The sequence below is a fragment of the Rhineura floridana genome, chromosome 2, assembly GCF_030035675.1.
Source record: "Rhineura floridana isolate rRhiFlo1 chromosome 2, rRhiFlo1.hap2, whole genome shotgun sequence".
Lineage (NCBI taxonomy): Eukaryota > Metazoa > Chordata > Lepidosauria > Squamata > Rhineuridae > Rhineura > Rhineura floridana.
In genome coordinates, this window is record NC_084481.1 from 130,408,471 (window position 1) to 130,421,789 (window position 13,319).

A 13,319-nucleotide genomic window follows, 5' to 3' on the forward strand; every position below is an offset into this window, starting at 1 on the left:
CTGTTGGAAAAAACATAAAACCAGTGTCACCTTACAATAATTGATTTTGAATTTCAGTGTTTCAAAATAAAATCATACAGAACGAAATTACAATGTACCATTTGTAATTCAGTAATATGAGAGCATTGGTCAGGGGTCTGATTACTTTTGCAAGGCACTGTAAATATGTGGTGGAACATTGGTAGCTATTCATGGATTAAACAGCATTGATAAGCTTATTATTTATTTATTTGTTTGTTTGTTTCATTTATAAACCGCCCATAGCGAGTGGCTCTCTGGGCGGTGTACAAAAAGGTTAAAATACGGAATATCACAATAAAATCAACTACCAACAGTAAACATAAGCAGCAAACAAAAAAATAAAAGATTTAAAGTTATAACATTAAACGCTTAAAATGCCTGGGAGCATAGCCAGGTCTTAACCTGGTGCCAAAAAGATAGAAGCGTCGGCGCCAGGCGTACTTCTTTGGGGAGGCTGTTCCACAGTTCGGGGGCCACTACAGAAAAGGCCCTAGATCGAGTAACTGTCCTCCGGGCTTCCCGATGGGTTGGTACCCAGAGGAGGGCCTTAAATGCTGAGCGAAGTGACCGGGTCAGTTCATAGCGGGAGAGGCGTTCCACAAGATATTGCGGTCCCACGCCGTGTAAGGCTTTATAGGTCAAAACCAGCACCTTGAATCTGGCTCGGAAACAAATGGGTAGCCAGTGCAAACGGGCCAGAACAGGTGTTATATGCGCTGACCGGCTGGTCCTCGATTTAAAGCAATGCAAATGCTGGCTGTAAGCATGAGGAACATGGTGGCTGTGATAGTTACATATATTTACAGTGCAGTCCTATGCCAGTTTACTCTCTTAAAGTTACTGTCTTCAGTGGGGCTTACTCACTAGAGACTGTGCTTAGGACTGCCGCCTTTATGTTGTTTTTCTTTCCTTTTGCTTGTGTATGTTTAATGACCTCTTAAGTCATTCCCAAACCGTAAAATATTTAGCTGTCCCCCCCCCCCCCAATATGAGTTTCAGAATCCTTACGTGATATATTTTGAGCTTTGTCCTGAATGTGCTGGATAAATTTGTACAATTCTGAAATGTTTTCTCTATCCTATTGCAGTTGCGTTACTGTGTCTGACATCACAGAGCCACTTTAGAGCTGAACCTATGGCATGCAATATAGTTCATGCACAGTCCATATAGACAGTACAAGGTCTCTGTCATATGATAAGGTCACCATCATTAATTTTCAAATTAAAAGGAGAGACTTGCCAGTTTGTGATGGTCATTATTGCAGTATTACATGTTGTGGATCCTGCCTGCACATAGGATGAACTGCGATCTTAATTAGAACTTTGACAAGCCCTTTCTGATAAGATGATGAGATTATTCATAATTGATGTCACAATCAATTACCATTTAGTTCATCACAAGCTTACTAACAGGTCTAGCCTTAGTGCTGGCCCCAGGATGTTGATGAGTATGTGGCTGCCCTGTTCATGCTGTTACTGCGACAGCAGGGCAGATTTTCAGTCAACATCCTAATGACCTCTTTTGAAATTATTAAATTAATGACCCTGTCACACTGGCCTCACCTCTTACATCTTCATTTGGAAAGTTCTTGTGTGTGTTACAAACTAGTATTTTGGAGCACATGAAAGAACAGATACTTTGGTTTTTTCCTCCTATCTATGTCAGATTTAAAGAAGTGTAAAATTATTAATTTATTTCATGTGTGTGCTGAAGGATAAAATTAGATTGTATTAATGGGAAATTTTTGTATTTCCTTTCAACTATATATGTGTTCTTTAATTTTGATCTTTCTCAGGTACCTAAAGGACATGTTTGGTTAGAAGGCGATAATCTCAGGAATTCTACAGATTCCAGGTGTTACGGTCCTGTTCCATATGGGTTGATAAGAGGACGCATTTGCTTTAAGGTATACTTCTGCAATCTAAAATGTGTTAATTTAACGGTTTTTATAAGTCTGGGGGCCCTAAACTACTATGATATTTTCATTATCTAGTGAAGCACGGGGACCATGGTGTTAAAATGTTGCAGGAGAACATGATCTCAAGTGACTATTGTGTTTAAAGGTATCTAAAGCATTAGCCAACTGAGTCTGAAACCTATTTATAACACTGCAAACAAAATCTCTTTCTTTTGACTGTGTGCCCTTTTTTGTAGAAGGTATATGGAAACATAGTATTAGAAAGGCGTTACATTTCTATTTTCCAGTCACTTAACACACTGTATATATGAAAAATGTGCTGTCCTGCTCAAGATACTGGCTGGGATCCAACAACCAAGCACAAAATGGGATGTTCCTATCTCTTCATGCTGCAGCTCCTTCTGAAAAATTGCTCCCAGGTGACAGGGGACCCTACAGGACAGTGTATGATGTTATGTACAGGGAAATGGCATGTTCAAGTGAAATGTCTTTTCAGTTCCACAACAGGCACTTAACTTGCATCCCTCCTAATTCAGATCCTTGAGGGAGCCCACTGCTTTCTCCTTTCATTTATTCCTAAACCGTGACTTCTTTTGTATCAGTTATTGATTCATGAGAGTCCCTATACTTCCTCTCTGTTAACTTGACTCAGGAGCCTTTGATGAAAGACTTTGTTATAATATACTTCAATTCCCCTCCCCCCCCAAAAAAAAGCCCTTTTGTCTGCTGGACCAGTAACTACATGCTGTTCAGTTTTAAAATATTCTAAATGGTTGATGAGGCATAGCTTTTCTTTGCAGAAGCCATGCTATTTTTTCCTAAGCATGGTTTGTTCTTCTGTTTATTTAATAATTCTTTAAAAAGGCTTACTATCTATTATCAAGAACAGAAGATAGGTGAAGAGGTTTTTAATTTTATTGGATCCTTTTTTTAAAAAGTATGTTATGTTGGCAATCCTTTAATCCTCCCATAAGAAAAACTTTAGTGATGTTTAGGGCTGGCCCTACCTTTAAGTAAAGTGGGTCAGCTGCCCCAGACAACTGACTTTGGTATCATGAAAAAGTAGCAAATTATCAGGAAATATATTACTATCGTATTTTTACTCCAAAGTATCACTTATGGGGTTTTCTGCCTCAGGTACCAAAATAACTTGACCAGCCCTGAGTACTATTAACTTTATTTAGAAGGGGAGGACCCCATTTGCTGCTCTGCCCCAGAAAACAAAATGTCTTGGGCTGGCCCTCATATTTTTTTTATATTTGAGCTCCTTAGCAACTGGCCATCCAGATCATCAAGTTACTTGTTCGTCAGTAAACTTTCAAACTGCATTTTTCGTTACCTTTGTTTGATTTGACTCCTGTCACACTTACACCTCAACTAAATGTTGTAGGTTGAGTACCTGGCTTCCAGAAGAATGCCTGTGACCTTAGTACATAATCTGTCATGGAGGCCAATCATATCTGATATTCGTTTCAGTAATAAAGAATGTTCAGTTACTCAAAGTCAGTTGGATTGGTGAGAGATAGAAGTTGTAACTGATTGCATATATAATTCAGATCCCTTGCCTCTGGTACTACATGACCATGTTTAATCGGGGAAACGTTATCCCTTATCACAACAGTTATAAGTTGACCAAAGCTATATATATATGTATTGGTAAAGTAAGTGCTCACAGTTTATGCTTCTTTAACACTTCAGCTGAGATGGGGATGGCATAAGAGAAAAGGAGATAGAGCGATTGTAATCTTCTCCTATGTCTTAAGTAATTTGTTAATTTTATTTTCACAGCTCTGGCCTCTGACCGATTTTGGATTTCTGCGTGCAAGCCCCAACAGTCACAGAATTTGTAATGACTAAGTGAATTATGGCTAGTCATCTATGCTGACTTTACTAAGTTTAAAAAGCTAGTAATGTTATGTACTTTTATATAAACAAACAACATTATGCAGTTGGGACATTCCTTATGGGTTTAAGGGCCGTGATAATGTAGAGAAATAAATGTCATTGCAGCTATTTAACAATTTCTGTTTATCTCATATATAAATCTTTCTCACAGTCTTGCAGCATTATGCCTTAATTTATTATGGTTCATATATCATGCTTGCTTGTTTTCCCTCAGAACCACGAAACTTGGTTCTGGGATTAACCACATATATTGGAATTAGTAACAGTTCTAAATGCAAGAGATATACAATTTTAGATGGACAGTGCTGAACTAATATGGCATGTGGTAGAAAGATTATCAGATTTTCTATAATGGATGAATACCATTTCAGATGTGTAACATTCTTCAAAATCAGGGAATGAGTGAGTGAACCTATTGTGAATGTCTTTGCAAACCCTCTTAAAAGAGGGCCATTAGTATTCTCTGGTCTTCCAATTAGATAAATTGGGGTTCACAGAAAAAGTTCCCAAGAGATATATTTCTTGAAAATGGGAAGGGTGTAAATCTAACTGCTACTTATTACATTAAATTGCATTTAAATTTTAAAACTGCAGCATCTCGGTTTGCAGGAGACCACTTTTAAAATTTGTATTCTAAGTATAGTTTCATCATGGATCATCACAAAAGAAGTAATCTTGATACTAGAATATGGGAATTACATTAAATCAGCTGTGGGAATCTTTGACCCTGGCTGTTGGCTATACTTGCTAGGGTTGATAGGAGTTGTAGCCCAGCAACATCTGGAGGGCCAAAAATTCCCCACTCCTGCATTAAATAGCGGCACTCACTCATGTACGTAGAAGAGACATAGTATTTAAATACCATACACTAGGATAGGGACAGTTCAAATTAAAAGACACGTTCTGAGCATAATTTGAAGCATTTTCAGACGAATCTCAAATACAGAATTGAAACGTTTTTGTTCTAATCTTAACACTTATTGTAAGTTTTTCTGCTATGATATTTACTGACACATCGTCTATCAGCTGTCCAATTCAATACATCTTTTGTGTCCCCCCATATGCTTTGCTGGGTCATCGAAGAATCTCTATAAGTAGTGAACAAGTATCGCAGCATACTAGTGAAACATCTTCACCTTCGTTTTTGGAGATAGTGTATTTTCCACCACATCGGCACGTGAGAGAATAACAGTGATCATCTGTTGAAATAATACACAGTAACATCAATAAGTTCCACAGTAGCTTGAATGCTTCCTAAAAGCCACTTATAAAGTGCACATGTGAACTTATGTCTCAAGAGCTATCATAAATGTGGAATAGTAACCATTTTCAGAACTGAGGATATTGCAGTAGGAAATCTCTAAAAAGAAAATTCCTCCATGTGCTAGGGTTTTAATAATGAAATTAAAATATAGTTCTAGAAAAGAAACAAGATAGACTCCTATTTCTGGACTAGTTCTTCACATCTGCAAATTGTTCCTCCCAATGTTGAGAACGACAGAAAAATGCCTTAGTGAAATCAGTATGTATAATGGTCCATACTTGTATGTCAATCTATCTACTTTCTCCTGTGGAACAGCTCTGCTGACCCAGATTAGAAGAAAAGGGAGGTTTATAGGTTTGGGGCTGAGACTTCCTCATAAATAGCTGTAGAAGAGAAAACCATAGTAAAACTGTTGTAAATGTAGGTTTCAATGCATTTATGACTTAACCATTACCACCCCTCTTCTTGCATCTGTTTGCATGATTACAACCCACAGCAGTGAAAATCAGGTACTATAAATTTCATACTACTAAGCAAAAGACTGCCTAGCAACTAACACATCAAACCATGTTACGCATCATTAGAAAAGGTATTGAAAACAAAATGCCCAGTATTGTAATGCATTTCTTTAAGTCTATGGTGTATTTGGTACAATGCAGACTGCCCTATCTGAAAAAAAAAAGGTATTATAGAGCTGGAAAAAATGCAGAAAGGGACAATCAATAATGAAGGGCACATGGAGCTTTTTAAGTTAGAAAAAGACAACTAAAAGTATGGCAGTGGTGTTTAAAGGTGTAAAGTGTGGTTAGAGAGAAATGTTTCTTCTCTCATAACACTAGAACTAAATGTCATTCAGTGAAACAGACTGTCATGAGATTCAGGACAGAAAAGTACTACTTCATACAATACATAATTAACATACGGAATTTGCTGCTAAAAATGTGATAGTCACACCAATGCTTTAAAAAGGGGCTAGACAAAGCCATGGTTGACATAATTGATATCCACTGATACACTGAATCTCCAGGTTCAGAGACAGTATGTCACTGAACACCAGTTCTCTAGGATGCAAACAGCAGGGAAGGGCTATTGTCTTCATGCCCTGCTTCTGGACTTCCTAGAAGCATCTGTCTGCCTGCTCTTGAAACAGTCTGGACGAGATGGATCCTAGGTGTGACAGTAGGACGCTTCCTATTCTTACATTAATCCTTCACTTTACCCACCAGCCAGTGTCACTAATATCTTACTGAGATTCCAGGCCATATCTTCAAGTGAAACCTGAGCATCCACTGGCCATCCTTGTGTTAGTTCATGTTCTGAGAAAACAAAAGAGACATTCAGTTCCACCAGCATGATGCAAAACAGAGGCTGAAAGCTCATAGTGTCATATAAAATTTATTATATCTGTTTGTCACTTGAACAAGGTCTGATCCCTTTTCAGCTTTCACTTACTTTTCCTGCACATGCTCATGTCTTTGATAGCTAGTCAATAGCTATATAGCTATATTTATATTATGCCCTGGGCTCCTACTGGGAAGAAGGGTGGGATATAAATCTAATAAATAAATAAATGTCACAAGTTTATCTGGCTGCCGTATTTGTAGTCATAGCCAAACAAAGAGTAGCATACATTTATATTAATTATATATGGGTACAAATACTCTTCATACAATTGTGTCAGTTCTTCCATGCATTCTGGAGACCAGAAGCCTACCCCATTTTCTCCCATACATTCAGAGAACTGGAAATCGAATCAGCAACAGTAGCACCTGACAGCCTAAAATCTCAGTAAAAAAAGATCAGACAACCAGTGATGACAAACATTTCTACTCAAGACAAATATCTGATCTGGTATAAGGCAGTTTCCTATGTACTTTCCAAACTTAAGAACTCTAGGACTTGTAGTTCTTGAGAGAGCATGTCACATACAGAGGTATTATCTCTCAAACTACACTAGAGGTTCCTGTATAATCCCTGTCTCTTGGGCATGGCCAGTAGTTTATTGTTGAGAATGTTCCTTCTATTCCAACACAGCTTAAGTTCTAGCAACTTTCATAAGATATGACTACTACCTACAGATAACAGAGAAATAAGTTTCACCAACATCTCCAAGCACAGCTTGCAATTATGCCTCAAATTTTCCTCAGGAAAATATGGTTGTATCCTCTTTCCAGGACCCCAGTAAAAGTCTACTTGTTCCCACCCTCCAAGCTTGAGTCCTAGACCTAGAACGTGCCTCAGAATTTTCTGAAATACCCTGAAGTTCCATGGCAGATGTATTGATTGGGAACCCTGGGGTTCTATGGCAGATATCTGATTCCCAAGCTATTAAGTTTGAAATCAACTGATCCATTGGCCAATACCAAGTAAATATGCAACCTCATAGAGAATACAAAGTACTTTTTTAATTAACAAAGGCCGCATCATGTTACTTTGTAAAAATGAGTCACGACGTACAAATGAAGACAGACACTTCATGTGGGAGAACTACAACACATGTACCTCTAATTTGCTCTTTTACTATTTTTAAACACACGCAGTTGGTGTGTATACAAGTGGCTATATCCAAGATTGGCCTAGTTTTAGCTGAAACTTTGTACCATCAAAATATCTAAGGTTTTCTCAAGACCAATGAAGAAAGACTTTAGAAGTATCTCCAATAAATGTAGAGCATCTTTCAGAAGTATGAACTATGGTTCACCTGTCATCATATCCTGCAGATCTTGCTTATATTCCTTACAATAGAGGTTGCCAACTGTTTTGGACCAGAGGGTACATTTCAAATTTTGAGAGTGCTGGGGGCTCCTGTCACAAAATGGCTGCCATGGGTACATAGCATAACACAAAATTAGAGAGTAGTCATTGTGAAGCTTTCCCCATAATTTTATTTCCATACTAGAAAAGGCTTGACATGTTGAATTTCTGTCTGTGATACAGCTGTTAAAGGCACATGGCTTTCCCCCCCCAATGCCAACCCTAAACCAAAGCCTAGGGCTGCCATCCTGTACACACTTACCTGGAAGTAAGCCCCATTAAACACAGAGACTTACTTCAGAGTAGACATGTATACTATTGTACTGTAAGTTAACAATACAGTGAATTCTTAATGAGTACCCAGACATCGCTCCTGCACAACAGGAGACATGCCTAAGCCTTTTTGCAAAGTTTTCATATTTTGCATTTGCCATTTGGAGAGGGAATTTTTAACATCCACCTGCACTTACTGTGTAGTATTTGCAGAAAATAACTTCTAGGGACTACCTGATCTCAGATAAACCCACCACAGAAAAGATAGTTACTAGGGAAAAAGGAAGGGCCAACTATGGAGATTCCAAGGACTAGAAAAAAAGGCAGAAACAGGAAAATGCACTAAAAGGAAGAGCAAAACAGCAGGTGTTTAGAACCCCAGGGATTCCTATTGCCTGGTGTCCAAACAACTCACATATCAATCACAGCTCTGACTTCACTCATTGGCTATTAATACTGCTATTAATACTGACAGGCAGAAGCAGCCAGGTTGGCTCATTTCATATAAATCACTTAGAAGGGTACCTGCACATTTTACTCTATAACTTTCTTTCTTGGAGGGCTACAGACTTGCATTTTTAAAAAATGAAAGCTTAGATTCTGGGCTATCTGTTGTGCGTGCCACAATGTCTATACCTGACAGGTTCCCATGTGCTTTAAGTAGTAAGAATGTATCTGATGATATACAACTTTTGCATCTATTAATCTACTCTTAACCAATTCTTTGTGTTTTCCTTTTGAAGATTCAGGACAATGCCGTAAAGGAAAGCCAGGAGAAAATAATAACAGCTTGGTCTAGTGTCACATAGAGGTATTATACACCACAAAATGGGTGGACAGAGAATATAACAGGATAGTGTTGTTGTTGTTATATGCCTTCAAGTCAATTATGACTTATGGCAGCCCTATGAATCTTTTCTGGATATATTCATAGGGTTTTCATGGTAAGAGGTATTCAGAGGTAGTTTACCATTGCTTTCCTCTAAGCCTAAGGCACCCGGTATTCCCAGGTGGTCTCCCATCCAAGTACTAACCAGACCTGACTCTGCTTAGCTTCCAAGATCAGGTGTGCTCAGGGTAGTATGGCCATAAGCAACAAGATGGTGAGTAGTGGTTGGTATTTTAAAAAATATATGTGAAATAGGAATAGTTTCGTGGTCCTATTTCTTAGCAGAGATATAAATGCTAGCAGAGGGATGAGAATCAACCAGTCCACCCTTTCCCTCAGACACAAATAATTAGAGACACAATCTTCTTAAGTAAAAGATAAAGAATGTTTACTCACGACCTTTCATATGTTCATATGTTCAGGCTCTAGCTTAGATGAAATAAAAGGAGTCTCAGTCCATAATAATGGTCATCTTGGAAGAGAAGCCATGTGGATGCGTCTCTCTCCTCAAGCTTAACGGAGACTATGCAAAAACTACCAGACAAAGGAGGAGGAAGGGAAAGCCAGGTAACTCCACCCTTTAGGAAGTTACATCACTGGTAAATAGGCACATGGGATATTTCCCAAATATCCCTTAAAGGGAACATGCAAGCTTGCTTATTCTAACAAGTAGGTGATTTATCAGTTAACAGTTTCAGCCACTTATGGGTCATCTGCACATCGGCAAACTTATGAACAACGTATTTGGTATTAAGGTATAACAACAGTTCTGCAAATAACAACTTAGCAGAATAGCTTGTTCCACTTGCCTTATATAGGATACCACTATATAACTATTTTAGCATACACTGCTCTATGCACAGTCACAACAACACATACTTTTAGGATGATAATCAGATTTGGACTACAAATCTCAAACACTTTTTTTTTTAAAGTACGGGGTAGGGGAACATTTTTCAGTCCAGTGACCACATTCCCTCACCACCTTTTTGGAATTGCAAGCCAGTGGTGGGACCAGAGCCAAAAATGGCCAGGGCAACAGATGTGGCTGCTTCCGATGTACAGTCAGCTACATTCCAACCACATAAGTCAGGTTTCTGCACAAACAGGTATCCATCCATCCAAGCAAGAGGTATCATCACAGTTCATGGACACATTCCAGCCAAGCCAAAGCACTCAAGGAGGGTGCAGAGCAGGGATGGGGAGGCATGGCCTGGGGACAGTCTTGAGAGCCAGGCAGGGAGATCTGGAGGTCTACATTTGGCCCATGGACTACAGGTTCCCCACCCCTTATTCAGAACTAAGCAGATTCTTAAAATCACTTTGGGGTTATAAAGTATTTTAATCACAGTTGTACTTTGGTATAAAATGTTCTTTAAGCTTTTTACTAATTCACTGTACTTCATATATTTAATGATTTAAGGTTAGTGGTAACAGAGAATACCGGAAAGGAGCTAACCTAAACCTAAAATCAACATCAATCTCAAAAAAAAGCAGGCTCTGACTAGTGCACCTAATTAAGTACTATGCCAAACAAAAAAAACCTGATGGACTCATGGCTTGCATAGTCTAGGCAGTTGTAGTCCACATTCTGTCAGGAGGAGTATACATACATTTGTAAGAAAATGTTTTAGAACAAAGGTTATACTGATGTTCTTCATTTTGGTGCAACCAATGTGCTACCATAGTAGTTAACTATGAATAATGTATTGGTAGTGAAATTAAACACTTATTTTAACTGCCCTCATGTATTAGTGAAAAAAATCTAATTAGCACTTTAATATTAAAAGCATGATTTCCCCCCATGCAATTCATTAATTAGCGGCCGATTATCCAGTATCAAGTTGGCCTGTGGTCTCTGCCTCCTTTTTGCAACATTAAATTGTGATTCTAATTTTACCTGAAATCTACACTATAGATCTCCAGGGAACGACTTTCATCTAAATTAATCTTAATGAAGGCAATTAAAACAAATCAGACAAGTTAGATATAATTACTGGATCAATAAAACCTCTTTGACCTAACCTATTCTGAACACCTCCAGTACATTAAATAGATATATATTAAAACAAAGTTAACCCACTTACATCTAAGACTTTACTGATGCTAAAATAGTAAAAAATTAAGAATGAGGGGAAGGAAGCTTTATCATTCTCTTATCAAATAATCCATCTTGGCAATTATGCTGATGCTCCAAATCAGTAGAAGAAATACTACAGTAGATGCCCTTCACAGGAGCCTGTCATAAATAGTAATAGTTTTCTTTGTCCAGTTTCTTCAGTCTTTTCCACACAATACCATGGATTATATATTCAAGTCTTATAGTATGCCAAGACATATGCAATACTGTGTAAGTTCATTTGAATGCTACTTATAGAACTTGTGCAATATTGTATCATAACTCAACCCAACCACAGTAAATTCCAAGAAATCAGAAAAAATTCCACCACCGCATGTGAACAATCCTAATATAACAAAGTCCTGTTTTCTCATCACCACCAAAGTCTGTGTGCATGAGCACTCAGTATGTCAGTCTGCTACAATGGATGGGAGGCTTGTGAGCACCTCCTGTACATCCTTTCTGCCTTCTCTTTGCAGAAGGAGCTGGAGAGACTCTTTTGCCCTAGAGGAATCCCTCCACATACTGCCCCGCAGCCTTCTTTTCTATGCTGCTTGTGTTTTATGCTATGCAATAAAAAACCACTGGGCAAATAAAGAGGCACTTATTACTATAGATTTTAATCATGTATGGTCTAGTATAGCCAAAGTGAATGGAATAAGTAAATGAGAATTTAACAATATGCTGTGTTTTGTAAACAGACGTTGAATGGAAAACAAAACATGGCTTCAGTCACTGCACCAAGGTAAGGACATAAGATATAGAAGTGCTTAAATCCATCTACTTTTCATGATTATAATACAATGTCCAAAAGAGAAATGATAATACAAATGGGGCAAAATAAAGTAATGGAGAGACTACTATACATTAAAATGGCAGGAAGCAAATATGCACACACATTCCTGGGTTTAAAAACAACAGAGGCAAGAGGGTGTTCCATACATAACACATATCATGCTAAACCGTGCTTTAGCATGGTAGGTTAGCATGATGTGAGCAAGCCAACAACAAACTTGGTTAACATTAATATTGTTTGAAACGATCCACCTCAAAAGATGGGGTGGAATCCAGTGGATGTTGCTCTGCTGCTGATATTTGTCAGGAAGACTAGGAGGGAGGCCATTTCCAATTATTTCTGTTCCTCTGCAAAGCCCTCCAAATCTGCTTCAGAGGGTTGGGGACCCTTTAGAGCAACTGAGGGGCATGGCAGGAGAAATATCCCCCGTTAAGCAAAAGTAAACGCTTCGGAACTTCTCTTCCCAGCCACATGGAAAGGGGGTAGAGGTATTAGGTCCCAGCCAGGTGAGTCATCATCAGAGGAGTCCTCATTGGAGGAAGTCTTCCAATGGGGAAGACCAGGAGGCTCAGATCTTGAACCCAGCCCTGGCTCAGGCTTCATCTGAGAGTGAGGAGCCAGGGTTCTATGACAACGCCCAGGAAAGATTGTCAGTACCTGGGGCAAGTTCAGCCTGTGACATTGAGGTTGAACAGCCCCTGATCCCAAGGAAGAGGCATGTCCTCTGACACAGGTTGGAGACCCAACCCATCTGGAGGAGTGACTGACTACAGGCCCGGACTCCTTGGGAATAAAAGTCTGGCTACAGGTGATCAATGGGAGCCAGCTGAAGTTTGGGGTGTGGTTCAGCAACTGCAGCATAAAAAACTGAATGGTAGGCTGGAAAGGCTGCTGGAACAATGTCTGTACACTACATCTGTACCAGCCCTATCTAAGGATTACCTGTGGACTCTGTACCTGTCTCTTGCCTTGCCCTGTACCTGTGTTGCTTACAGATTGCTTGGCTTCCGACCCTGGACTGCACTGACTTCCTAGGTTTTGAGGTAGTTTCTGATTTCGGACTAACCTTGGATACTGCCCTTGTGCTGCTAATGGAGAGTTTTTATATATCCACACATATAAACATAGATATTAGAAGATATATGATTATGAAACATAAAGAAAATCACAAGGAACTAAGCAATAGACCCACAGGCCTTTTTGGAGACCCCAAAATCCAGTAACCCTAAATAAGTAACCCTGTGAGCAAGGCCTGTTGCTAGCAGGCAGTGGTCAAAATAACCTCACAGTGAACTCCTGCTCATGCCAGGAATAGGCCTATGTGACCAACAATAATTAATGAGTGTATTGTTTAAGAGCAATGAGCATATAATCTGTGAC

General features: G+C 39.0%; 2 protein-coding genes and 1 pseudogene across 10 annotated transcripts in view; 1 reads left to right on the forward strand and 2 right to left on the reverse strand.

Annotated features, from left to right (window-relative positions):
- Window positions 1-3,997, forward strand: part of IMMP1L (inner mitochondrial membrane peptidase subunit 1) — a 72,492-nt gene extending 68,495 nt beyond the window's left edge. For all 5 annotated transcript variants that reach the window (XM_061610550.1, XM_061610554.1, XM_061610551.1 and 2 more), the window contains 2 exons: window positions 1,817-1,927; window positions 3,728-3,997. In XM_061610550.1, coding sequence (XP_061466534.1) covers window positions 1,817-1,927; window positions 3,728-3,796 — 180 coding nt within the window. In that variant the 3' untranslated portion in view covers window positions 3,797-3,997. The remainder of the gene's footprint in view (window positions 1-1,816; window positions 1,928-3,727) is intronic.
- Window positions 1-13,319, reverse strand: part of DNAJC24 (DnaJ heat shock protein family (Hsp40) member C24) — a 65,543-nt gene that overhangs the window by 713 nt on the left and 51,511 nt on the right. For 2 of the 5 annotated variants that reach the window (XM_061610555.1, XM_061610556.1), the window contains exons 4-5: window positions 6,332-6,424; window positions 31-5,043 (exon numbers count right to left, since the gene is read on the reverse strand). In XM_061610555.1, coding sequence (XP_061466539.1) covers window positions 4,919-5,043; window positions 6,332-6,424 — 218 coding nt within the window. In that variant the 3' untranslated portion in view covers window positions 31-4,918. Of the gene's footprint in view, window positions 1-30; window positions 5,044-6,331; window positions 6,425-13,319 lie in introns of those variants that run through there. The other 3 variants (XM_061610557.1, XM_061610559.1, XM_061610558.1) reach the window with 3 other exon arrangements.
- On the reverse strand, window positions 9,121-9,229 carry LOC133378572 (5S ribosomal RNA; annotated as a pseudogene).